Consider the following 27689-nt stretch of genomic DNA (forward strand, 5'->3'; position numbering starts at 1 on the left):
TGTCGATTCATAGTCGACATGTATCAAAAAAGAGGAATCGCCTAAAACCCAAATTGTTAAGAAAAAAATATTATTGAATAAAAAAATAATTATATCATTTATATTCTGTTCAGGTTACACAAGCATACATCTTTTAGTTACACAAGCACTTTCCCTGAAATCATGGCAGCCAGGTGACATAAAATCATGATGAAGCTAGCTATATTACGATACACGGCATTGATGGACAATAAAACATTCAGTATTTTATATATACTGTATATTTAATCTTACGCTTTTTATGTTAATCAAGTGGTTCTGCAATGTTTTGTAGTACATAATCATATCCAAGACCCAAAACAGATCAGCATTCAATGCGTCACACATGAAGATACAGCCGTCTGTAATTCTATCCAAGGCCAGCAGGTGGTTTCGTGTGCACATGAAGTTACAAGAAATGAATCATTTGTCAAACCAGTTGATTGAAATGGTTCAAAGCCTCACAGGGTGTCATCTTGCCATCATTATTGGACATAGTTTGAGAAATGTCCATTTGAAGTATATAACCTCAGGGTACATCAAAATCAAAATGAGCATATGAGCAGTTGACAGAAATTGATGCAGCACATGGCTGAAATGCAGAAAGAATGACATTGGGATGACATTAAGACACTTTAATAAACATTAACACATGAAACTTCTATACTTAAAAATCAGTCAGAAATCAGTCAAAAACATCCATTCATTTTCTACCGCTTTGTTCTCATGGGTGCTGGAGCCTATCCCAGCTGTTTACGTGCAAGCGGCGAGGTACACCCTAGACTGGTGGCCAGCCAATCACAGGGTACATATAGATAAACAACCATTCATATTACGGGAGCCAGGCAACAACATTTCGTTGGCAAAGTCTTTGAAAGGTTTCCATAAATCCAGATCCAGCAGTACTTTCTGGAACACCATAAAACTGGATGATGGGGTCATGGGGAACGGCAGGTCTTGTGCATACGTCAGTCCCATCAGATAGTAGCAGGCTTGGCTAAGATTCCCAAGAGTGCTGTGGACGGTGCTGCATTCAATCACTATGCTATCTTTTCTTGAATGCTGGTTGATCCATTCCCGGCACCCTGCAGATATTGTATATACAGCTGTTAGTTCACGTTCAACTTGCATCTCACAAGAGAAATAGCACGTTCTCTGTTCTTTTGTCCACAGCTGCTTTATGGCAGGGGTGTCAAAGTCAAGTGGATGGAGGGTTAAATAAAACATATGGCCATAAGTTGAGGGCCGGACTGTCCAATCTTCATTAAAACCAAGATTTAACCTACTGAAAACATAACAAATATATTACAATATGATTGGATAAAAAAAGCAATATTTTCTTATGACTTTGTCATATTCTTTCATCACCGCCACACTTTCTCCACTTAGAAGACACACAGGTTTTCCACCTACCTCTGTGACATGTAGCCCCTGTTTTCACCGTTCACCATTCATTTAGCCATTGTTGATGGGTATCTATAAAATAACTTTTGCTGTTGTGCTAATGACTGATGCAGAATGACTGCTGAATAAATTAAGCTGCCTCCCGCTATGCTCTTGCTTGCGGGTCCCTGTTGCATTGTGGGAAATGTAGTACAGTTTATCTGCGGGCAGAATTTAATAATAGATTAATATCATCTTGCGGGCCAGGTAAAACCCTCCTGCGGGCCTGATGTGGCCCGCGGGACTTGACTCTGACATATGTGTTTTATGGCATACAAAAAGCAGTTCCATCTTTGTGTGCAATTGTTGTGGAAAAATTTCTATCATCATAAGTAGGATACGAAATTCCTGAAATAAATACATAGCTCTGGTGATTTTTATTACCTTTGCAAAACAAAGGGGTCAGACAACACACAGTATGCATGGCAATCTGTAGGTGTCTGGCCAAAAGTGGCCTCTTGGCGGGAACTTTGCTACTCCATAGCATGCAAATGAATTACATTACAATAGAAAAGAGACATTAATGTCACTCCCCCGATGCCACCCTCATGTATGGGGGTTAGTCTACACACCCTTTCTTCTGGCACGGTTTGTCACCCCCATGCGAGATAACCTCCTAGGGTTAACCATTTGGTGGGACCTCTTGATGTCCCCTGTCCTGTGAAGGTAGAGCTTTGATCAAAGAATGACTCATCTCACACTACCCCCAACCCCAGGTTACAGGTAGCCTCCTGCTGTGCCACCATCTCTGAAGGGACAGCAGGTTGTGCTCGGATGCAAATGTTGAAGCGCTACAAAAGGCTGTAAAGTAATTCACACAATGTGTAAACTATGTTATACCTGTGAAATATAAAATTTTCCATCACACAGTAAAGAAAAATAACTGTACTGCAGCTGTGCATTTGAGATTACATTCGCTAAAATTTTAAAACCTTGAAAAGCATAAAAAGTACAGTAGTATACCAACCTCAAAGTCCTGGAATAGGGCACTGGCATGTCTTGCAAGATAGTCAATAAGGCATGGGATGACAACGTCCCTTGTTTGCCTATGTTGGACTCCATCTGCCGGGCAAAAAGTGTTTAAAGTAACAAAAAGCAACACTACACATTGAAGCAGTGCTTTGATTTACTAGAAAAACTTGAGTCTCAAACATTTCTATAGAATTTAAATGAGAGGGAAGTTTGTAAGTGGTGATGCTAGCAAAAAAACTCAGACCTAAAATTTTGCCAGGCGCATGAATATAACAGGATATTGTGGTGCGGTGTGCAAAGGATGTGAGAGATTGAGGCACAGAAAACTAAGGAAGAAAAACCAAAAACTGTTCAAGGGGCTGTATGTAAGATTGTGGCTATTGTGGCTGTTGCTGGAGTGAAATAAAAAAATCTGTATTGCAACTAGCAGCAGGAATGAAGCGGCAGTATCTGTTGTCACAGTGATATCTATTCAGGCTTGTGTAGCTTAAGCAGGTAGGATGGACGAGTATTTAGCTTCTTACTCTCAGTCACAGTAACTAAAAGCAGAGGTCATGTCAGTCAGGTGCTGTGCGTGTTATTATTTTACTTTCACCGCCCTGACATTGTGTCTGTGCGCTGTGCACCTGCAGAAGGCTTGTTGTCACATTTTCATTTTAATTTAACATGTTTTCTCAGTCTCTGATGACAGACATATTGTGCGATATTTTGTTTACTTGATGTGAATTTCGTACATACGTACAGCTCCTTTGAGAAAGACTGGAGGAAAGGATGGGTAATAAATAGGAGGGAGAGTCAGACAAGATAAATGTCAGCTGTATGATGTGAACAGAGAATGGAGAGAAATGTGAATAAGACAGGTGGAATGATGACTATTGCAGGTAACGTACAAATTGAATAGGTGGAGGATGGTTTTAATACCTGAAATAGAATGTTCGTCTGTGCTTGAATTCTTGTTCTGACAACATTTTTCTTTGCTGGAAACAAGGATAACAGTTTTGGTGTCCTTTCGCCTCCATTCTGGCACCTTCCTCTCCTGAAAGAGAGATATGAAAGAAGAGACAAAAGAACCAGTGACAACAAAAAGTGAAGTGCATACTTAAGTATAACTGTGAAACCTACAGTAGTTGTTTACAGTCCATAATGTGTTTAACACAAAAAATCCAAATACTCACCTGTGAGACATTAAACAATGTAGGCCACCTGTGCTTCATGTCACTGATGCTCATTTGTATGTCGTATGTTCCTCTATGTGCAAAAGTTCTGCACATCAAGTCCTAAATGACTGGGCTGTCTCTCTTCTTTAATTGGTGATTAGTTGGTTTTGGTTCAGCTCCTGGAGGATAGTGAGGAAGAATACCACTTCACCACTGTTCCATGTTTAAGGGAGCAAGGACATCTTAAATGAAGACAAGGTACTTACAGCCACAACCATAAATACTGTGGTTGACTTGGTAATGCTTGAGAAGCTCCTCTTGAAGTATCCTCCAATGTGCAGCGCCTACATTGCCAGGCCACGGGCCGCCACCTTAAAAAGGAGCATAAACAGTGTTACAATGGTTTGTTTTTAAAAGTGCTGTCTAATTTCATGTACATAGTTTTTGGATTGTGTTTGAAATCCACAGTTGTAAAGAATGAATTAAAATGAACATTCATTAATGCATTCATTTTCGATTGCTACTCCATAGTATGCAAATGAATTACATCACAAGAGAAAAGAGACATTAATGTCACTCCCCCGATGCCACCCTCATGTATGGGGGTTAGTCTACACACCCTTTCTTCTGGCACGGTTTGTCACACCCATGCGAGATAACCTCCTAGGGTTAACCATTTGGTGGGACCTCTTGATGTCCCCTGTCCCGTGAAGGTAGAGCTTTGATCAAAGAATGACTCATCTGACACTGCCCCCAACCCCAGGTTACAGGTAGCCTCCTGCTGTGCCACCATCTTTGAAGGGACAGCAGGATGGTCTCAGATGCAAATGTTGAAGCTCTACAAAAGGCCGTAAAGTAATTCACACAATGTGTAAACTATGTTATACCTGTGAAGTATAAAATTTTCCATCACACAGTAAAGAAAAAATAACTGTACTGCAGCTGTGCATTTGAGATTACATTCGCTAAAATTTTAAAACCTTGAAAAGCATAAAAAGTACAGTAGTATACCAACCTCAAAGTCCTGGAATAGGGCACTGGCATGTCCTGCAAGATAGTCAATAAGGCATGGGATGACAACGTTCCTTGTTTGCTCATGTTGGATTCCATCTGCTGGACAGAAAGTGTTTAAAGTAACAAAAAGCAACACTACACATTGAAGCAGTGCTTTGATTTACTAGAAAAACTTGAGTCTCAAACATTTCTATAGAATTTAAATGAGAGGGAAGTTTGTAAGTGGTGATGCTAGCAAAAAAACTCAGACCTAAAATTTTGCCAGGCGCATGAATATAACAGGATATTGTGGTGCGGTGTGCAAAGGATGTGAGAGATTGAGGCACAGAAAACTAAGGAAGAAAAACCAAAAACTGTTCAAGGGGCTGTATGTAAGATTGTGGCTATTGTGGCTGTTGCTGGACTGAAATTAAAAAATCTGTATTGCAACTAGCAGCAGGAATGAAGCGGCAGTATCTGTTGTCACAGTGATATCTATTCAGGCTTGTGTAGCTTAAGCAGGTAGGATGGACGAGTATTTAGCTTCTTACTCTCAGTCACAGTAACTAAAAGCAGAGGTCATGTCAGTCAGGTGCTGTGCGTGTTATTATTTTACTTTCACCGCCCTGACATTGTGTCTGTGCGCTGTGCACCTGCAGAAGGCTTGTTGTCACATTTTTATTTTAATTTAACATGTTTTCTCAGTCTCTGATGACAGACATATTGTGCGATATTTTGTTTACTTGATGTGAATTTCGTACATACGTACAGCTCCTTTGAGAAAGACTGGAGGAAAGGATGGGTAATAAATAAAAGGGAGAGTCAGACAAGATAAATGTTAGCTGTATGATGTGAACAGAGAATGGAGAGAAATGTGAATGAGAATGGTGGAATGATGACTATTGCAGGTAACGTACAAATTGAATAGGTGGAGGATGGTTTTAATACCTGAAATAGAATGTTCGTCTGTGCTTGAATTCTTGTTCTGACAACATTTTTCTTTGCTGGAAACAAGGATAACAGTTTTGGTGTCCTTTCGCCTCCATTCTGGCACCTTCCTCTCCTGAAAGAGAGATATGAAAGAAGAGACAAAAGAATCAGTGACAACAAAAAGTGAAGTGCATACTTACGTATAACTGTGAAACCTACAGTAGTTGTTTACAGTCCTTAATGTGTTTAACACAAAAAATCCTAATACTTTCCTGTGAGACATTAAACAAGGTAGGCCACCTGTGCTTCATGTCACTGATGCTCATTTGTATGTCGTATGTTCCTCTATGTGCAAAAGTTCTGCACATCAAGTCCTTAATGACTGGGCTGTCTCTCTTCTTTAATTGGTGATTAGTTGGTTTTGGTTCAGCTCCTGGAGGATAGCGAGGAAGAATACCACTTCACCACTGTTCCATGTTTAAGGGAGCAAGGACATCTTAAATGAAGACAAGGTACTTACAGCCACAACCATAAATACTGTGCTTGACTTGGTAATGCTTGAGAAGCTCCCCTTTTGAAGTATCCTCCAATGTGCAGCGCCTACATTGCCAGGCCACGGGCCGCCACCTTAAAAAGGAGCATAAACAGTGTTAGGATGGTTTGTTTTTAAAAGTGCTGTCTAATTTCATGTACATAGTTTTTGGATTGTGTTTTAAATCCACAGTTGTAAAGAATGAATTAAAATGCACATTCATTCATGCATTCATTTTTGATTGCTAATCGATTGCTGTGAGGTTTGCACGCTAATCACTTGCCTGCCAAAAATGCACATTGACATGAATTATATCTGCAAATATAATTACAAAAAACATGCAGTAATTCATAATTAGAATTAATATTTTGTATATGAAACCATGAATAAATAATTTTTAATGAATAATGTTGCCCATCTATGTGTACAGTTTGCATGTTCTCCCCGTGCATGCGTGGGTTTTCTCCGGGTACTCTGGTTTCCTCCCACATTCCAAAACATGCAAATTTAATTCCAAGTAGACTCCAGCACCCCCCGCGACTTTCGTGTGGGTGAGGGGTAGAAAACGAATGCTGAATACGCTTGTATTCAATTTGTAATGAGCTCCAGAAGTACCTCGGCTGTTCCCACAAGAGATTCCGGAGCATATCGACATGTTACAAAAACACAAAGTAAAACTAAGCAAAACACGGCGTACACACATAGAGAAAGAGAGCGCGTTTAAAAGCTAAACTTTTCCGGTTCGATGGTCCGTTACCTGTTAAAGTATGTTCGCCCAACGAACAATGTTAGCTGAGCTCTTTGGTGGCTAGCAAACATAGCTAAAGTTAGCTTACGCACAACAGTATGACGGTCACATTAAAAAACAACACCCAGCGTATTTGAAGGAAGACGGGGACGCTATTAGTTTAAAAATTGCAAGTGCTTTACTTACCGATGTATTGTCGTCCATATAACTTGTCGTCTTGATACCTTGGCTGGTGTTGTGTTGCCGCAAACTGCGCCATAGACCTCTCATAACTCCACCCCTTTGGACGCGATGATTTTCAGAGGATTTATTAAATTAGTAAACTTTCTAATCGTTATATTTAATAGGGCTCTGGATTGTTTTTTGAGTGTAGTATTTTGTACATCATTCTAATCGGTCAGATCCGATTTTTCTATATTTATTTTGTCAATAGTTTATCGATTGTTAGGTGAGTTGGCACGATTGGTCAATTTTCAAATATTGACCCGCCCAATTTTCACAATACATTCTACGATTGGTCAGTGCTTCCACGGTGTGTGGTGCATGGGGCTATAAAGACCGCTTCGCGGGACGTCATTTTTACTCCTTCTGCTCGATCGAACAGAACGCTATTCAAGAGAGAACGCTTTTTGCATTGCCGAAATCAAGACAAAGGACTCACATTCGTCTGAAACTGCAGTTTTCCATTGTGTTGGACTTCTGTTGACATAGAGGTAAGTTTTCTTTTAATAGACTTAGTAAACTGAAATATATTTATTTGTAAGGACAAAATTTGCTTGATGATAAAGAGACTGTAGCCCCTCTGCCGAGCGCGTTCCGCGGGAATACACGTTCGGTTGGAGCTTAACTCCATTTGGTTTTTCTTCGGCTTTTTCGCCATATATGTATAATTTTATGTATTTATACGTTGTCATTAGTGCGTGTTTGGCATACACTGACGGTCGAAACTTAACTCCATATAGCTCATGTTCTGTTCGGTGCTGCTGCACGTAGGCCGTTTGTTTAGGATACACGAACTGACGGAGCTTAACGCTGTACATCGAAAATTTATATTTATTGTTGCCGCACCTTAAACGAGCCGTTAGCGGGCAAGTATGAGAGTATTTTACACCTAAAAGTAACGATTCTGTGACCTGTGCTAAATGGAGATGGCGTATCATTTTTCGACGCAATGATTGCAATGATTAACATAGTCATTTAGCTAAAGCGCCACACGTACGTGTGCATGTGCACACTCAAACGCACACCTGAATAGATGCACAAAATATGAGGGGGGGGCTGGTGCTATCTCCCCCCACACACCCCATATTGTCAGTGGCCATGAATGTGACTGTGAATGGTTGTCTATATGTGTCCTGTGGTTTTGCTGGTGACCAGGGTGTAGTCCGCCCCTTGCCAAAATACAGCTGGGGTAGGTTCAGCATGCCCGCAACGCTTGTGAGGATAAGCAGTACAGTGTATGGATATATTCATTCATTTTCTATTGCGGCTACTGGAGTCTATCCCAGCTGTATTTGGGTGAGAGGCGGGATATATTTTGGTTGCCAGCCATATATATAGACAACCATTCACACTCACTCATGTTTATGGACAATATGGCATCGTCAATGGGGGGGTGCACAGAGAAAACCCCCACACATGCGAGAGTGGCGACAAAAGCAAGTACAAAGAGTCAAGTACAAGTTTAGCAAGGCGGTGAAAGAGGCTATAGGAGTGTACTCTGAGAAGCTCCAACAACAATTCTCAAGCCTAAAGCCCCCCACTCCATCGACGATCGAGGCCTAGCCAACGACCTGAACGCCTTCTGCTTTGAAAGACAATAGGACAGTTCAGCTACCTTCCCCCTCGACACCTCCCAACAGCTTCAGTCATGTCCACCATCCCCCTTGACACCTCCCAACAGGTCCAGCTTCAGTCATCTCCACCAAGACCTGCCTTAAAGCCCCCCACCCCCTCCTCACCCACCTCAGTGACGACTCTTTCCATTCAGGAGAGAGGTGAATCAAACTGTTTAGGAGACAGAAACCCTGAAAAGCAGCTGTCTACATATACATATTTATAGTGTTTATTCTGTATATTTAGTATTTTTCATTCTTTTTAATTTCTGCACCAACTTCATCAAAACCAATTCCTAGTATGTGTTTGATCATACCTGACAGTAAACCTTTTTCTTATTCTGATTGTGTGAACTGACATTGATTTCATTGTTTTCTTTTAGATGCCACAGAAGAAAGGTTTTCGTATGCGACGCACACCCAAGGCTGCCCAAGCTGTTGACTGTGCAGTTGCAACAAAAGGTAGGGAAGAAGTATCTTCACTGTCACCAGTGAAGGTACCAACAGGTGGGTTACAAAAGGTGGTAAAAGGGTCATTTCATCAAGGCAATACAAGGTTTAAGTATGCAGGAACACAGTGTATGGCGATTGCCTTATGTGCCACTGCTTTACACTGTATTAAAAATGTCTTGTTGTGGGATACTGCTGATCTTGACATGGCTGTTATTGAAGGTGATCAGTTGTATACCACTCTTAGGGAACGTGACGTAATTCGTCACCCATCCCACTTTTTGTGTGCCACAGAATTGCCCAAACAGGAGGTGATTGCTGGACACAAATTTGAGTTTTGTGTGAAGAATGATTATGCTTTAGGTGATGTGAATGTAGTATCTGGCTATCATATTGAAAACGGGATTCACGTCACTCTGCATGATGGTTTGCAAACAATGTTTGGTAAGTACAGCACATGCATTTTTACAGTCTGTCAAAGTAGTTGTGCCATCATTTGTGATGCTGGTCAGTATTGTGTGGTAGATTCACACTCGCGCAGCTGTAATGGCATGGTCTGCAGTGATGGAACCAGTGTTGTTCTGTCTTTTGGTAGTCTCGATGATCTTTCTAATCACATTAGCAATTTGGCTGCAGGATTTGGTGGAACAGAGAAACTTTTTGAAATAACTGGTGTTGTTGTGACTGTGGCTGATAGAAAACGTCACTTGGAGGTCACTGATGTTTCCAAAAAGTTAAAAAGGGCTGACATTTCTAGTACATGTGCATCTGATGTCGAAGTAGTCAGTGTCGTTACCACACAGCATGCCTTTAGTCCAATGCTTCAAAATGACTCCCAAGATGTGTGCCAACTTTTGAATATAGAATGTGAAGTAAAAACTGTGCCTGTCAATTTGCGTGTTGGACCCTTGGGAGCTCCTTGTAAAAAGGAGAGCATTGTTGCTGACGGCAACTGTTTTTTCCGTGCCATATCACAAGCGGTGAGTGGCACACAGAAAAATCACCGGAAAATTAGACTCCATGTGGTCAAACATATGGAAGAGCACTGTAAAGATTACGAGAAGCTTCTCAGGAGTGAGTACAGTTGTTTGACAGAGTATATTACTGTTTCCAAAATGAAATATGTTAATAGCTGGGCAACAGAGGTGGAAATTCAGGCTTCAGCGGATAGTTTAGGAATAAATATCTTTACTTTTTACTCTGGTCGTTGGTTGAAATATATTTCAACGTCAGAATCCAGTCGCGGGATTTATTTGGACAACTCGAGTGGTAATCACTACGAGTGTGTGACATGTGTCAATGAGGGTCAGTTAGGAAGTTGCTTTAGCATTTGTCAGAATGTTACATCTCAGGTCGGTCAGTATGGTACCAGGTCACGTCAGCAAAAAGTAATTTGCGCTGATAGTGAAGTAGCAGTTGGTTTGAATGATGTTGTTGAAACGGGCAAAGAAAAACATCAGTCCTTGGTTCCACTTGTAAGCCCATCCAAATATTTTAAAAAGAAGAGGGCACTGGCCCAAAGATCCAAATATGTAACAGAAATGTTGGAAAGGGAGAAGAAGATAACAATGAGTGTAAAAAAATACAAAGAACAAGCTGTCTTTAGGCAGAGAATGAAGTCAAGGAGTGTAGCAAAATATAGAAGTGATGTAGTGCATCAAAACATAGTTAAAACATCTAGCATCTCAAAGTATAGAAGGGACAGCTTGCACAGGGACAGAGTCAAGACACGTAGCATCCAAAAGTATAAAAGTGACAGCTTGCACAGGGACAGAGTCAAGACGCGTAGCGTCCAGAAGTATGAAAGTGACAGCTTGCACAGGGAAAGAGTCAAGACGCGTAGCGTCCAGAAGTATGAAAGTGACAACTTGCACAGGGAAAGAGTCAAGACACGTAGCGTCCAGAAGTATGAAAGTGACAACTTGCACAGGGAAAGAGTCAAGACACGTAGCGTCCAGAAGTATGAAAGTGACAACTTGCACAGGGAAAGAGTCAAGACACGTAGCGTCCAGAAGTATGAAAGTGACAGCTTGCACAGGGAAAGAGTCAAGACACGTAGCGTCCAGAAGTATGAAAGTGACAGCTTGCACAGGGACAGAGTCAAGGCGCAGAGCGTTAAAAAATATAAAATAGATACAAGGCACCAGGCCATTGTCAAACTTGCCAGTATACAGAAGTATCACAGTAACTTAGAGCACAAAATGCGTGTCATTGCAGATGTGAAGACACGAAGGCATGCTGCAAAGTTGCGACAGGAAGAATTTGATGTTGTTGTAGAGAATTTTTTAGACAAAGTGAAGAATGGGCCCCAGTTTGTCTGCTGTGTGTGCCATAGGTTGATGTTTAAACATCAGGTCCTGCAGTGTGACAGAGAGCATTACAGCAAAAGTGCAAGTGCTTCTCTTGTGAACACGTGCATTAGTGAGGATTATTTACACAAATGTAGTGCAGAGTGCACGGTGCCTTGTTTGTTGGTGGAGTCTGGTAGAGGGCAGCTGTGGATTTGCTACACTTGCCATTACAAGATAAGCAAAGGGGAATTCCCACCTGAATGTGTAGCAAATAATTTGAGTGTAGACCCGATTCCTCCTGAGCTAGCTTGCTTAAACAGCTTAGAGCAGCATTTAATTGCACTAAATATCCCCTTCATGAAAATGCTTGCTTTGCCTAAAGGGGGGCAAAATGGTGTCCATGGGCCTGTGACTTGTGTTCCGGCCAATGTAGTTGAAACGACAAATTTGTTGCCACGGTCCAATATGGAAGGCTCTATGCTCCGTGTCAAGCTTAAAAGAAAGTTAACTTATAAAGGACACTACGAGTACCATTTTGTTGACAGCATGCACATTCGAGAAGCCTTGAGGTATTTAAAAGAGTCAAATGTGCATTATGAAGATATAGAGTACAACGAGGAGTGGGTCAATGACTTTTGTAGGGAACCTGATGCCTCTCAGGTGGAGGACAGTGTTCCTGCAGTAGATGTCACACCGCCTCTAGATGTAGAAGATGAACAGCTCCATGATAGACAGCAACACTGCATGTTTCAGGACACATGTTTAATGCCAGTAGACATTGGTCAGGAAGCGCTAGATCAGTATTACGACAATATATTGAATGTGGCTCCGGCAGAAGGCAATAATCCTGTGAGGTTGCTTTCTGACCATTCAAATGAAGCTAGATGTTTCCCAGTGTTGTTTCCACGCGGCCGTTTCACGTTTCATGACACTCGACAATATAGGCTGACGGCGTCGCGATATTTCAATAATCGTATCATGCATGCTGATAAGCGATTTGGGCAGAATGTGGAATACATATTCTATGCTCAGTATTTGTGTGAACTTCTGCAGGTGGTGTCGAGCATTTCCATTGCCTTACGCAAAGGAATTGCTGGTTTGGTGGCAAAAATGGCCAAAGATTTGTTGACCAACGATGAGTCGTTAAAGACATTGTTGGAATGTGACCAGGGCTATCGTTTTCTGAAGCCCATCAGAGGCACTCCAGCCTTTTGGCAGAGTACGCAGCGTGATATTTTGGCTTGTGTGCGTCAGCTTGGTGTTCCCACATGGTTTTGCTCTTTTTCGTCTGCTGATTTACGGTGGCAAAACTTGTTAGACTGTGTTTTGAGGCAAGAGGGCCGAACGCAAACGGCTGCAGAGTTGGAGTGGGCGGACAGGTGTGATTTGTTGAGACGGAATCCAGTGACTGCTGCACGGATGTTCGATTTCCGGTGGCATGTCTTTCTCAGAGAGGTGATAATGTCTTCGAGCCAACCGATTGGCAAAGTAGTCGACTATTTTTACCGGGTGGAATTTCAGCAGCGTGGTTCCCCACATGTACATTGTTTGTTCTGGGTCGAGAATGCCCCACGTATTGATGTGAACTCAGATGAAGAAGTCACAAATTTTATTGATAGATATGTTACTTGTGAATTGCAGACACAGGATGAAGGATTGACAGAGACAGTGTCTTCCGTACAGCAGCATTCAAAGAGACACTCTAAAACGTGCAAGAAGAAAAACACAGTGTGTCGTTTCGGTTTTCCCAAACCCGTGTCAGGACGAACATTTATTAGCCATCAGTTAGACGGACAGGGACAAAAAACATGCACTTGTCAGGTTAGCCAATCAACCGGAGTTAAAACATGCACATGTCCTAAAGCGTCCCAAAATGCCGCAAACATGAAAGCAGAAGAGGCATCGGAAATCATAAAATCCATTAAAACAGCCCTGGCTGACGAGAACCACGCATATCAAAGTGTGGAACATTTGTTCCATAGTCTCGGTATAACCCAAAATACTTTTGAGGCCGCACACCGCCGCTTGGGTCGTCGTACGGAAGTGATAGTGAAGCGTCAAATCAATGAGGTTTGGATCAATCCATACAGCAAACCTCTGCTTAAATGCTGGAATGCTAATATGGACATCCAGTATGTCGTTGATGCGTATGCGTGCGTGGTTTACATAATCTCGTATATTTCTAAAGCTGAGAGGGAGATTGGATTGCTGCTGAGTAATGCCCAGAAAGAAGCATCCAAACAGGCAAACGTCAGTGCCAAAGAGGCTTTAAAAAGCCTTGGCAGTGTGTACTTGCACAATAGAGACGTGTGTGCACAAGAGGCCGTTTACCGGGTGACAAATATGCATCTTAAAGAATGCTCGCGCAAAGTAGTTTTTGTTCCAACAGGGGACAATGTGGTCAAAATGAGTTTGCCTGTGAGTGTTTTGCGTCAAAAAGCTGCATCGGCCGAATTAACAACGGAAGACATGTGGATGACCAGCATTGTCGACCGTTATAAAAATAGACCAAACGACGACACGTTTAATGACATGTGCTTGGCACAATTTGCTTCGGAATACCGCATCATTAGCAAAAACGAAAGGTCGGCGTCCAAAATAGAACTTAAAAACAACTACGGACATGTGACAAAACGTACACGGACAAAACCTGCCGTAGTACGCTCTGCGCGCTTTTCAGAAACCAAAAACCCCGAGTTGTATTATCGTAGCCTTTTGCAGTTGTATCTGCCATACCGGGTGGATTTGCAGTTAAGACCTGCCAACTGCCCAACATTTGAAGAGTTTTATGACAATGGTGCGGTCCGATTAAATGATGGGTCGATGCATTCTGTTCGATCCATAGTGGAAACAAATAAACAACATTTCGACAACGACGGGGATGAACTGGACAGCATCCAAAGATCTATTGATCACAGCGGTGTTGCTGAGGATGCGTGGTGTCTGCTGTGTCCAGAACAAGAATTGGAAAGGCTGCAGTGCGAAGAAGAACGCCGGAAAAAACAGCAGTTGGTCGAAGAAGAGGCAGAAGTAATACCTGACTTGGCAAATGAAAATAGAACCGCTCTAAACTTACAAAAGCAAAAGTCAATGAGTCGAAATGATGGCTTGGCATTGATCCGCTCCCTAAATAATACTCAAATGGACATTTTTTACAAAATTAGACAGTGGTGCCTTGATAAAGTAGGTGGGAGAAAACCCGAGCCATTGCACTTATTCATCACAGGCGGTGCCGGGACAGGAAAAAGCCACCTAATTAAAGCCATCCAATATGAGGCTACCAGGTTGTTGTCAACAACGTGTCGGCAACCGGACAATATTTCTGTCTGTCTAGCTGCACCAACAGGGATTGCTGCTTACAATTTGAATGCCACAACAATACACAGCACATTGAGCATCGGCAAGGATACCCGTTTGCCTTACACACCACTGGGTGAGGAAACGGTGAATTCCTTGCGTGCCAAGTTCGCGGACCTCCAAATTTTGATTATCGATGAAATATCGATGGTTGATCACAAGTTGTTGACGTACATTCATGGTAGGCTCCGACAAATTAAGCAAACCGGTGACTATGCTGCATTTGGCAACGTCAGCATCATCGCCGTCGGTGATTTTTACCAGTTACCGCCAGTCAAAGGAAAGCCTCTCTATGTCGATGACGCCACTTTCAACTTGTGGACAAATCTTTTCAGTGTTGTCGAACTGACAACGATAGTCCGGCAAAAAGATAATCAGTTTGCAGCATTGCTAAATAGACTTCGCAAACATCCAAAAGGCGCGGCGTTGTTGGAAACAGACATAGAACTTTTGAAACAGCGCGAAACAGGTGAGGTCAGCTCTGCGTTACATGTGTTTCCAACCAATCAACAAGTCAACGAATACAATCTAAAACAGCTTTTCAGGATCTGTCCGGAGTACACGACGATAAAAGCTGAGGATTTCAGCCAAAACAAAAAATCCGGTAACTTAGAAAGAAAAGTAGGGCACCACAGCAAAGTTTACAACACGTGTTTAGAGGAAACTCTGCACATCGCTAAAGATGCACGTGTAATGCTTTGCAAAAACATTGATATTGACGACGGTTTAGTTAACGGGGTTAGTGGCACTGTCTCTGAGGTTCTTTTCCAAAAGGATGACACATTTCCGAGTAGGATCTATATAAAGTTTGATGATGCCAAAGTAGGTCAACAAAGACGCGCACAAACTACTAATGAGTCTGTCACGCTAAAAGACAGTACATTTATTCTGCCAGAGGAAGAAAAAGTAACAAAAAGTGGTGGCATGCGTCGCCAGTTCCCTCTGAAGCTCGCTTGGGCTTGCACGGTACATAAAGTCCAGGGTGTTACCGTGAGCAATGTAGTTGTGTCTCTAGACAGGGTGTTTTCCGCAGGGCAGGCGTATGTAGCATTGAGTCGAGTCACAACCTTAGACGGTTTGATTATTGAAAAATTTAATGCCGAAAAGATTTACTGTAACGATGCCATTAAGGATGCTGTGGGAAGGATGCCACCATTTTTGACAGAAATTGAACCAACACAAACAAATGCACAACCACCACATTTCACAATTTATTTGATCAATGTCCAAAATTTGACAAAACATGCGTCAGATTTGGCAGCATGTACACAGCACCTGCAGCCTAACTGCATCGCTGTGACAGAAACGTGGCTGCCAACGGCATGTACACCCAGGAGTGTAACCATTCCTGGGTATCATTTTCATAGCCAACCACGATGTTTGTCTTACTCCAGCAGTAACCCTGCTTTGGTAGAATTACAAGGGCAACAGCATGGCGGAGTTGGCATGTACATTGCAGACCACCTGCACTGTAGTGTTGTCTCCGCCCCAAACTTCAACTTGGAAGTTTTACTGGTGAACTGCTCCGCACCCAGTGTGTTAATAGCAGTTGTGTATCGACCACCCTCCTATCCAATGGCGTTGTTTCAAGGTCACCTTGGCACGCTGCTGGATTGGTTGCACCAGAAATACGCCAGTGTTGTCATACTGGGAGATTTTAATGAAAATTTGTTAAAATCTTCCACTATCAGCACATTCATGGCTAGGAAAGGGTTCTGCCAGTCAGTCAAACATCCTACCACAGAAAAGGGTACATTAATTGACCACGTATATGTCAAAACATCACACTTTGATGTAGAATCAGTTGTGATGCCCACTTATTTCAGTGATCATGAAGGCATTTTGTGCTCTTTCAAACACTAAATGTAAAACGCACACACGCACACACACGTTCCACTTCAGCATTCTTTTGGCAGTCTTATATTGTGTAAAATGGGTTCAGGTGGTTTCACATGTTTAGCCAGTGGACAATTTACAAGCCACGAGTTTGCTCTTCCGAGAACGGTGGATTGGATTTGTCAATTGCTGAATAAAAGTGAAACCACAATGAAACTATTTGCCTTTTCTGAACACAAACTGGTTATTTGTCCAACCAGTAAATGAACTTGTACATATTGTAAACATGTACATATTGTAAATATGTAAATATTGTAAATATAGTATATTTATATAATATTTAAATAGTGTACATATTATATGTAAATATGTAAATATGTAAATATGTATATATGTAAATATGTAAATATGTAAATATGTAAATATGTAAATATGTATATATGTAAATGATACTTGATGAAATGATTCCAGTGCTGCCTCACTCACCTGTCCTCTTGTCTTGATAGTTACCGGCTGTCTGCCTTAAAGTTAAATACTAAAGGGATTCAAATCTTTCAGAACTTTTTGAGTACAGAAATTGATTTAGTCATGCACTGGTGCAAAATTCAACACTACCCAAAATTAAGATTCAAAGGGATTAAAACTAAGACTTTTCTGAAGACATAGTTGGTATTTTTCTAACCAGTGGACATTTTCCAATCCGCGAGTTTACTCTTCCGAGAACGGTGGATTGTGTTTGTCAATCACTGGCGAAAAATACGTTTTTCCAGACACGGTAATGCAAACAATGAGGGCTATGTAAATATGTAAATATGTAAATATGTAAATATGTAAATATGTAAATATGTAAATATGTAAATATGTAAATATGTAAATATGTAAATATGTAAACATGTGAATGTATATTGTGACTAACCTCTACTCTTGTCTTTCTAGTTGCCGCCTGTCTTCAGTTCCACACACATCTTAATATTAAACATAGTAGAAGTGCATACGTATATTGACATAGTAGCAATAGAAGTACATGCGTATATTAGTGAACATAGTAGCAGTAGAATAGCATAGAAGTAAAACTAATCCCATCAGTGCATCATACCAACTATTATAATAGCAATGTAGTGTTTTGCATGCATGTGAGTTTTCATCAACAGGACAAGACCCCTGTGACGGTGTGAGTGTCCTCTGACAAGTGCTGCATGTGGTAAGATATGGAGCTTTTTTCACTTTTCATATTGGTCAAATTCTGTTCATGTGTGAAACACTTGCCTTTTTTGCTACTTGACATACTCATGTGATTTCTCCCGATACGTAAACCGGGCTCCAGACTACAAGTTAAACTTTGCTTTGTAGGTAAAATACATCTTGAAATGTTGCCAGTCACATAAAAACAATTTCTTTTTTACCAAGTAGCTTTAATTAGCTGGAAGTTGGAAACACCTCCACTATGGTTAATGGGACACAGAATCTTACATGCGTGTATGTTATGCAGGGGAAAAATGTTAACCTGTTAACCAAAAAGTATGGGGTGCTTGTGCTACTAAAATTATACATAGAATGCCATGGTACTTGTAGTACAAAAAAACTTCCTCATGCTGTCTTCTTTGACCTTTTTATATGATCATAGCAAGTTTACTAACGCATTTGCTTTCACTTTCTCTGACCTGTAGTGAATGCTGGCTGCTTCCAGAGGAGCTCCCACCGTTGCACCTTGACATCCACCCATTGCTGACTGGATAGGATACTGGCGATTTCGGGAACTGGTCATCGTGGGACTGCAACTGCTGATCCCTTCCTCCACCCATTCTTAACCCTCTGTCCTTTCTTCACCACTGTCTACCTACCATCTCTCAGTCATCCCTCTCAACCCAACCGGTCGAGACAGAAGGCCGCCCCATAGAGCCTGGGTTCTGTCCAAGGTTTCTCAAAGAGTTTTTCCTTGCCTCCGTTGCCAAGTGCTTGCTCGTGTGGGGTTCAGTTGGTTCTCTTTCTAGATAACTTCCATATGATGATTTGAATTGGCACTATATAAAATAAATTGGCTTGACATAACTGCTTTTGTCATTTCTGCATGTTTAGTACATAAGTCCACACGTGTTCATTCATAGTTTAGACAATCTACAATGTCAACTCGGTCTCTGCTGCTATCCTGCAAAACACACCACCCACTTGGACCCTGGGTGGACCACAGAGATGCTTCAGACCAAGGACCCAACCAGCAATCGTGATGGAGTCCACCAGCATGGCACATCAAAATGTAGCTGGGAGTGGTTCCAGCACACCTATGACCCATGTGGAGGAAAAACAGCATAGAAGGATGTATAGTGATGAATGTCAACATAACTGTGTCCATAATTGACTGTTTGGAAGGGTGTTATGACAGATATTGACAACTCTTTCAAAGGTGGGTATGTGGTCATGTCCTGTTTGATGTCCCAACTCCCTAAAAGTCTCGGGCCAGACAGACCATGTAAAATGTAGTTCTACTTTTCCACAGGTTGGTGGCGCTATACAGTCTAAGGTAAGTACATGGTCATGTCCTGTCTGTGCCACCATAGAAAAAATCAGACCATATAGAATGGAGTTATCCAATTCAAACAGTTGGTGGCGCTATATGTACAGTCAGACTGATTTGGAAATGATCCGACCACGTGGAAGTTATGGCAGATATACATTTCAAGCAGTTGGTGGCGCTATAGAGTCTATGTACACACAGTATAACAAACTAGAGATTGACCCAACACACCAAAAAAAAGTCATGACAATCTGACCATGAATCAGGAAGTTACGGCAGATGTACATCTCTGCCTGTTGGTGGCGCTATACAGTCTGTACACACAGTCATAGACCAGAGGGTACCCCAGACCACCAGAAAAAATTTGGGGCAGATCCGACCATATGGAAGTTACAGCTGATATACATTTCCACCAGTTGGTGGCGTTATACAGTCTATGTACACACAGTATAACATACCAGAGATTGACCCAACCCACCCAAAAAAATTTGGAGACGATCCGACCATGCATAAGGAAGTTACGGCAGATATACATTTCCACCAGTTGGTGGCGCTGTGTTTTGAACATGGGTTCTGGAGCGTTAGGTGCATCCTGTCACGATAGACGTCTCCACCGAAAATCATAGTGATACGTGCAACCGGTGGCGAAGGATAATGAATAGAAACTTCTAGGTGGCGCTAGTGTGTCAATTTAGATTGGTGTCACATGGGAGCACCACCAGGGCGCTCAGGCCTGGATTAAGGCCTGACGTGTAAGATTTCAGCAGCCTGTGACCTTCTGCGAGCAAAATATGAGCCTTCGATGGTCAATGGCGAAGGCTGACCATTCGCCGTGGCCACGCCCACCACATGTGCTTTACACACATCATAGTCCATCTACTGACATCATCAGTCTGTCAGTCAAACTGTGTATTGACTTTGATGTACATTGCTTCAAGGCAAGGCCAGACACCAGGCAGGGCCAAATAAAGTAAAAGTTAAGGTTAAAGTAAAAGTTTGGTGGCGTGCCACGCCCACATCCTAAGGAGCAGCCCAAAATCCTTCGCAATTTAACGTGGGCCATCCGTCTAGTGTCCGTTGATGCTACAACGGACTCATTCGGTCAAACCCCCTAGGAGGAGTTCGTCAAGATACGACCCCTACAAACTCCCCCAAATGGCCACCGCCACCTAAAATGGCCGACTTCCTGTTGGTTTTAGAACATGGGTTCTTGAGACTTTTTTGTGCGTCCTGTCACGAGTGATGTCTCCTCCGAAAATCATGGCCATACGTGCAACGGGAGGCGAGGGATGATTATTTTAAAACTTGTAGGTGGCGCTAGTGAGTCAATTTGGCTTGGTTTCAAATGGGGGCCCCACCAGGGCCCTCAGGCCTGGAATCTGCCCCCCCTTATGAGTTTTCAAGCACATGCGACCTTCTGCGGGCGAATGATGACCCTTTCTTTGTAAACGGCGAAGCCTGAGCATTCGGCGCTAGGCCACGCCCACCACGTGCGTTTTTCCTGCATCATGGTCCATCAACAGGCTTCACCAGGCTGTCAGGCAGTGACCTTGTGACCCTGATGTTCATCTGATGAATCTCCTGGCAGAAAAGGCCTCATGTAGATGACACGCCTTTAGCCTGTCGCCAATAGGTGGCGCTGCGACGAAATCAGGAAGTGACCTACGGGGACCTTCGGGGCGGGGCCATGATCACATGTACCAAGTATGATGAAGATCTGACCACGTGGAGCCAAGTTATTCACGTCTACAGTTACGCTCAGCGTGCAAGGCCATGGCAGATGAAAAAGGCCAAAATTTGGGGGCGTGCCACACCCACATCGTATGGAATATCCCAAAATCCTTCGCAATTTAACGTCGGCCGTCCGTCTAGTGTCTGTTGATGCAACAACGGACTCATTTGGTCAAACCCCCTAGGAGGAGTTCGTCGAGATACGACCCCAACTTCTGGCACGAAAAAGCCCGCCGCCATCCAAAATGGCCGACTTCCTGTTCGTTTAGCAATATGGGTTCTTGAGACTTTTTGGTCCGTCCTGTCACGATAGACGTCTCCAGAAAGTTTCGTGACGATAGGTGAAACTGGTGTCGGGGGCCAATTTTTTCAAAAATAAAAGGTGGCGCTAGAGAGTCAATTTTGGAACATTGTTTTCGGGACCCCCACCAGATCGAAATTTTCGGCAGACCTGACGCGCTTGGAAAATTTGGTGAGTTTTCGGGCATGTTCAGGCCCTCAAAATGGCCGTCCTTTCGTCAGAATAATAATAATAATAATAATTAAAACTGCAAGCAGTGATGAGCGGGCTCGAGCACCCCGACGCGCTCGGGGGTACGCGCGGGTCGGGGGTACGCGCGGGTCGGGGTCGCGCGCGCGACCGGACGGGCGCGCGGACGCGCCGTACGAAAAACCGCGGCGAGCGGATAAGCGGTAAGGGAGTCACGGCACTTGCAATTTTCCGCCAGGAGGGGGCGACAGCGGCGGCGAGGCGGGTGCGCGGTCACGTCCTGTCCGACACCGCGAACCGCCATAAAAAAATTCACGACGATCGGACCACGCGGTAGGTCCTTGCGGCGGATATACGTTTCCGCCTGTGGGTGGCGCTATAGAGTGGTTGGCCCACACGGTAACGGACCGGAGGGTACCCCGAACCAACAGAAAAAATTAGGGGCCGATCCGACCATGCGTAAGGAAGTTACGGCAGATATACATTTCCACCAGTTGGTGGCGCTATAGCGTATGTACACACACAGTCATAGACCAGAGGGTACCCCAGACCACCAGAAAAAATTTGGGCCTGATCCGACCATGTGGAAGGAAGTTACGGCTATATACATTTCCACCAGTTGGTGGCGCTATACAGTCTATGTACACACACAGTCATAGACCAGAGGGTACCCCAAACCACCAGAAAAAATTTGGGCTTGATCCGACCATGTGGATGGAAGTTACGGCTATATACATTTCCACCAGTTGGTGGCGCTATACAGTGTATGTACACACACAGTCATAGACCAGAGGGTACCCCAAACCACCAGAAAAAATTTGGGCTTGATCCGACCATGTGGATGGAAGTTACGGCTATATACATTTCCACCAGTTGGTGGCGCTATACAGTGTATGTACACACACAGTCATAGACCAGAGGGTACCCCAGACCACCAGAAAAAATTTGGGCCTGATCCGACCATGTGGAAGGAAGTTACGGCTATATACATTTCCACCAGTTGGTGGCGCTATACAGTCTATGTACACACACAGTCATAGACCAGAGGGTACCCCAAACCACCAGAAAAAATTTGGGCTTGATCCGACCATGTGGATGGAAGTTACGGCTATATACATTTCCACCAGTTGGTGGCGCTATACAGTGTATGTACACACACAGTCATAGACCAGAGGGTACCCCAAACCACCAGAAAAAATTTGGGCTTGATCCGACCATGTGGATGGAAGTTACGGCTATATACATTTCCACCAGTTGGTGGCGCTATACAGTGTATGTACACACACAGTCATAGACCAGAGGGTACCCCAGACCACCAGAAAAAATTTGGGCCTGATCCGACCATGTGGAAGGAAGTTACGGCTATATACATTTCCACCAGTTGGTGGCGCTATACAGTCTATGTACACACACAGTCATAGACCAGAGGGTACCCCAAACCACCAGAAAAAATTTGGGCTTGATCCGACCATGTGGAAGGAAGTTACGGCTATATACATTTCCACCAGTTGGTGGCGCTATAGAGTCTATGTACACACAGTATAACAGACCAGAGATTGACCCAACACACCAAAAAAAATTTCAAGACAATCTGACCATGAATCAGGAAGTTACGGCAGATATACATTTCCACCAGTTGGTGGCGCTGTGTTTAGAACATGGCTTCTGGAGCATTAGGTGCGTCCTGTCATGATAGACGTCTCCACCGAAAATCATAGTGATACGTGTAACGGGTGGCGAGGGATAATGAATTGAAACTTCTAGGTGGCGCTAGTGTGTCAATTTAGATTGGTGTCACATGGGAGCACCACCAGGGCGCTCAGGCCTGGATTAAGGCCTCACGTTTAAGATTTCAGCAGCCTGTGACCTTCTGCAGGCAAATGATGACCTTTTGATGGTCAATGGCGAAGGCTGACCATTCGCCGTGGCCACGCCCCCCACATGTGCTTTACACACATCATAGTCCATCAACTGACATCATCAGTCTGTCAGTCAAACTGTGTATTGACTTTGATGTACATTGCTTCAAGGCAAGGCCAGACACCAGGCAGGGCCAGATATGAAATGGTCAAAGTTTGGTGGCGTGCCACGCCCACATCCTATGGAGCGGCCCAAAATCCTTCGCAATTTAACGTGGGCCATCCGTCTAGTGTCCGTTGATGCAACAACGGACTCATTCGGTCAAACCCCCTAGGAGGAGTTCGTCAAGATACGACCCATACATCCGCCCCCAAATGGCCGCCGCCACCTAAAATGGCCGACTTCCTGTTGGTTTTAGAACATGGGTTATTGAGACTTTTTTGTGCGTCCTGTCACAAGTGATGTGTCCTCCGAAAATCATGCCGATACGTGCAACGGGAGGCGAGGGATAATTATTTTAAAACTTCTAGGTGGCGCTAGTGAGTCAATTTGGCTTGGTTTCATATGGGGGCCACACCAGGCCGCTCAGGCCTGGATTCTGACCCCCCCTATGAGTTTTCAAGCCCATGCGACCTTTTGCGGGCGAATGATGAGCTTTTCTATGTAAATGGCGAGGCCTGAGCATTCGCCGCCAGGCCACGCCCACCACGTGCGCTTTTCCTGCATCATGGTCCATCAACAGGCTTCACCAGGCTGTCAGGCAGTGACCTTGTGACCCTGATGTTCATCTGATGAATCTCCTGGCAGAAAAGGCCTCATGTAGATGACACGCCTTTAGCCTGTCGCCAATAGGTGGCGCTGCGACGAAATCAGGAAGTGACCTACGGGGACCTTCGGGGCGGGGCCATGATCACATGTACCAAGTATGATGAAGATCTGACCACGTGGAGCCAAGTTATTCACGTCTACAGTTACGCTCAGCGTGCAAGGCCCGGACATATGAAAATGGGCAAAATTTGGGGGCGTGCCACGCCCACATCGTATGGAATATCCCAAAATCCTTCGCAATTTAACGTCGGCCATCCGTCTAGTGTCCGTTGATGCAACAATGGACTCATTTGGTCAAACCCCCTAGGAGGAGTTCGTCGAGATACGACCCCAACTTCTGGCACAAAAAAGGCCGCCGCCATCCAAAATGGCCGACTTCCTGTTCGTTTTCCAATATGGGTTCTTGAGACTTTTTGGTCCGTCCTGTCACGATAGACGTCTCCACCAAGTTTCGTGACGATAGGTGAAACTGGTGTCGGGGGCTAATTTTTTTTAAAATTCAAGGTGGCGCTAGAGAGCCAATTTTGGAACATTATATTTGAAACCCATAAAATATAAAATTTTTCGCCAGACCTGATGCGCTCGCCAAATTTGGTGAGTTTTCGGGCATGTTAAGGCCCTCAAAAAGGCCGACGGTTGGCAGAATAATAATAATAATAAGAAACGGAACGATTACAATAGGGCTTTCGCACTGGTCAGTGCTCGAGCCCTAATTAAAACTGCAAGCAGTGATGAGCGGGCTCGAGCACCCCGACGCGCTCGGGGGTACGCGTGGGTCGGGGGTACGCGCGGGTCGGGGTCGCGCGCGCGACCGGACGGGCGCGCGGACGCGCCGTACGAAAAACTGCGGCGAGCGGATAAGCGGTAAGGGAGTCACGGCACTTGCAATTTTCCGCCAGGAGGGGGCGACAGCGGCGGCGAGGCAGGTGCGCGGTCATGTCCCGTCCGACACCGCGAACCGCCATAAAAAAATTCACGACGATCGGACCACGCGGTAGGTCCTTGCGGCGGATATACGTTTCCGCCTGTGGGTGGCGCTATAGAGTGGTTGGCCCACACGGTAACGGACCGGAGGGTACCCCGAACCAACAGAAAAAATTAGGGGCCGATCCGACCGTGCGTAAGGAAGTTACGGCAGATATACATTTCCACCAGTTGGTGGCGCTATAGCGTATGTACACACACAGTCATAGACCAGAGGGTACCCCAGACCACCAGAAAAAATTTGGGCCTGATCCGACCATGTGGAAGGAAGTTACGGCTATATACATTTCCACCAGTTGGTGGCGCTATACAGTGTATGTACACACACAGTCATAGACCAGAGGGTACCCCAAACCACCAGAAAAAATTTGGGCTTGATCCGACCATGTGGATGGAAGTTACGGCTATATACATTTCCACCAGTTGGTGGCGCTATACAGTGTATGTACACACACAGTCATAGACCAGAGGGTACCCCAGACCACCAGAAAAAATTTGGGCCTGATCCGACCATGTGGAAGGAAGTTACGGCTATATACATTTCCACCAGTTGGTGGCGCTATACAGTCTATGTACACACACAGTTATAGACCAGAGGGTACCCCAGACCACCAGAAAAAATTTGGGCTTGATCCGACCATGTGGAAGGAAGTTACGGCTATATACATTTCCACCAGTTGGTGGCGCTATAGAGTCTATGTACACACAGTATAACAAACCAGAGATTGACCCAACACACCAAAAAAAATTTCAAGACAATCTGACCATGAATCAGGAAGTTACGGCAGATATACATTTCCACCAGTTGGTGGCGCTGTGTTTAGAACATGGCTTCTGGAGCATTAGGTGCGTCCTGTCATGATAGACGTCTCCACCGAAAATCATAGTGATACGTGTAACGGGTGGCGAGGGATAATGAATTGAAACTTCTAGGTGGCGCTAGTGTGTCAATTTAGATTGGTGTCACATGGGAGCACCACCAGGGCGCTCAGGCCTGGATTAAGGCCTCACGTTTAAGATTTCAGCAGCCTGTGACCTTCTGCAGGCAAATGATGACCTTTTGATGGTCAATGGCGAAGGCTGACCATTCGCCGTGGCCACGCCCCCCACATGTGCTTTACACACATCATAGTCCATCAACTGACTTCATCAGTCTGTCAGTCAAACTGTGTATTGACTTTGATGTACATTGCTTCAAGGCAAGGCCAGACACCAGGCAGGGCCAGATATGAAATGGTCAAAGTTTGGTGGCGTGCCACGCCCACATCCTATGGAGCGGCCCAAAATCCTTCGCAAGTTAACGTGGGCCATCCGTCTAGTGTCCGTTGATGCAACAACGGACTCATTCGGTCAAACCCCCTAGGAGGAGTTCGTCAAGATACGACCCATACATCCGCCCCCAAATGGCCGCCGCCACCTAAAATGGCCGACTTCCTGTTGGTTTTAGAACATGGGTTATTGAGACTTTTTTGTGCGTCCTGTCACGAGTGATGTCTCCTCCGAAAATCATGCCGATACGTGCAACGGGAGGCGAGGGATAATTATTTTAAAACTTCTAGGTGGCGCTAGTGAGTCAATTTGGCTTAGTTTCATATGGGGGCCACACCAGGCCGCTCAGGCCTGGATTCTGACCCCCCCTATGAGTTTTCAAGCCCATGCAACCTTTTGCGGGCGAATGATGACCTTTTCTATGTAAATGGCGAGGCCTGAGCATTCGCCGCCAGGCCACGCCCACCACGTGCGCTTTTCCTGCATCATGGTCCATCAACAGGCTTCACCAGGCTGTCAGGCAGTGACCTTGTGACCCCGATGTTCATCTGATGAATCTCCTGGCAGAAAAGGCCTCATGTAGATGACACGCCTTTAGCCTGTCGCCAATAGGTGGCGCTGCGACGAAATCAGGAAGTGACCTACGGGGACCTTCGGGGCGGGGCCATGATCACATGTACCAAGTATGATGAAGATCTGACCACGTGGAGCCAAGTTATTCACGTCTACAGTTACGCTCAGCGTGCAAGGCCCGGACATATGAAAATGGGCAAAATTTGGGGGCGTGCCACGCCCACATCGTATGGAATATCCCAAAATCCTTCGCAATTTAACGTCGGCCATCCGTCTAGTGTCCGTTGATGCAACAACGGACTCATTTGGTCAAACCCCCTAGGAGGAGTTCGTCGAGATACGACCCCAACTTCTGGCACGAAAAAGGCCGCCGCCATCCAAAATGGCCGACTTCCTGTTCGTTTTCCAATATGGGTTCTTGAGACTTTTTGGTCCGTCCTGTCACGATAGACGTCTCCACCAAGTTTCGTGACGATAGGTGAAACTGGTGGCGGGGGCCAATTTTTTCAAAAATTAAAGGTGGCGCTAGAGAGTCAATTTTGGAACATTGTTTTCGGGACCCCCACCAGATCGAAATTTTCGCCAGACCTGACGCGCTTGCAAAATTTGGTGAGTTTTCGGGCATGTTAAGGCCCTCAAAATGGCCGTCCTTTCGTCAGAATAAAAAACGGAACGATTACAATAGGGCTTTCGCACTGGTCAGTGCTCGAGCCCTAATAATAATAATAATTAAAACTGCAAGCAGTGATGAGCGGGCTCGAGCACCCCGACGCGCTCGGGGGTACGCGCGGGTCGGGGGTACGCGCGGGTCGGGGTCGCGCGCGCGACCGGACGGGCGCGCGGACGCGCCGTACGAAAAACCGCGGCGAGCGGATAAGCG

At 44.5% G+C, this 27689-nt stretch overlaps 3 protein-coding genes and 1 long non-coding RNA gene across 5 annotated transcripts in view; 2 read left to right on the forward strand and 2 right to left on the reverse strand.

Annotated features, from left to right (window-relative positions):
- LOC131102050 (hippocalcin-like protein 1) overlaps positions 1-27689 on the forward strand; it is a 224045-nt gene that overhangs the window by 35961 nt on the left and 160395 nt on the right. The window lies entirely within an intron of this gene.
- Positions 122-5643, reverse strand: LOC144899532 (uncharacterized). Of its 2 annotated transcripts, XM_078792076.1 has the most exons (8): positions 5532-5643; positions 4606-4703; positions 3857-3961; positions 3609-3769; positions 3355-3469; positions 3176-3192; positions 2429-2523; positions 122-1103 (listed from the first exon to the last, which is right to left on the reverse strand). In XM_078792076.1, the coding sequence occupies exons 4-8, from the start codon at positions 3702-3704 to the stop codon at positions 1064-1066; spliced, it is 363 nt and encodes a 120-aa protein (XP_078648202.1). In that variant the 5' UTR covers positions 3705-3769; positions 3857-3961; positions 4606-4703; positions 5532-5643; the 3' UTR covers positions 122-1063. The 2 variants fall into 2 exon arrangements, 1 of the variants encoding a protein (XP_078648202.1); XR_013627709.1 differs by lacking the exons at positions 122-1103; positions 2429-2523 and having other exon boundaries at positions 2575-3248; positions 3355-3769; positions 4606-4700.
- Positions 5678-7012, reverse strand: LOC144899533 (uncharacterized). Its single transcript, XR_013627711.1, has 3 exons — positions 6980-7012; positions 6034-6140; positions 5678-5946 (listed from the first exon to the last, which is right to left on the reverse strand). It is a non-coding gene; the product is annotated as an uncharacterized LOC144899533 (long non-coding RNA).
- LOC131128803 (uncharacterized) lies at positions 9099-18611 on the forward strand. The gene is made up of 2 exons (XM_058072053.2): positions 9099-17763; positions 18230-18611. Exon 1 carries the CDS (start codon positions 9210-9212, stop codon positions 16587-16589), a length of 7380 nt encoding a protein of 2459 aa, XP_057928036.2. The 5' UTR covers positions 9099-9209; the 3' UTR covers positions 16590-17763; positions 18230-18611.

The sequence above is a fragment of the Doryrhamphus excisus genome, linkage group LG7 (genome assembly GCF_037039965.1).
Source record: "Doryrhamphus excisus strain RoL-2023G ecotype Guam linkage group LG7, RoL_Dexc_Guam_v1.1, whole genome shotgun sequence".
NCBI lineage: Eukaryota > Metazoa > Chordata > Actinopteri > Syngnathiformes > Syngnathidae > Doryrhamphus > Doryrhamphus excisus.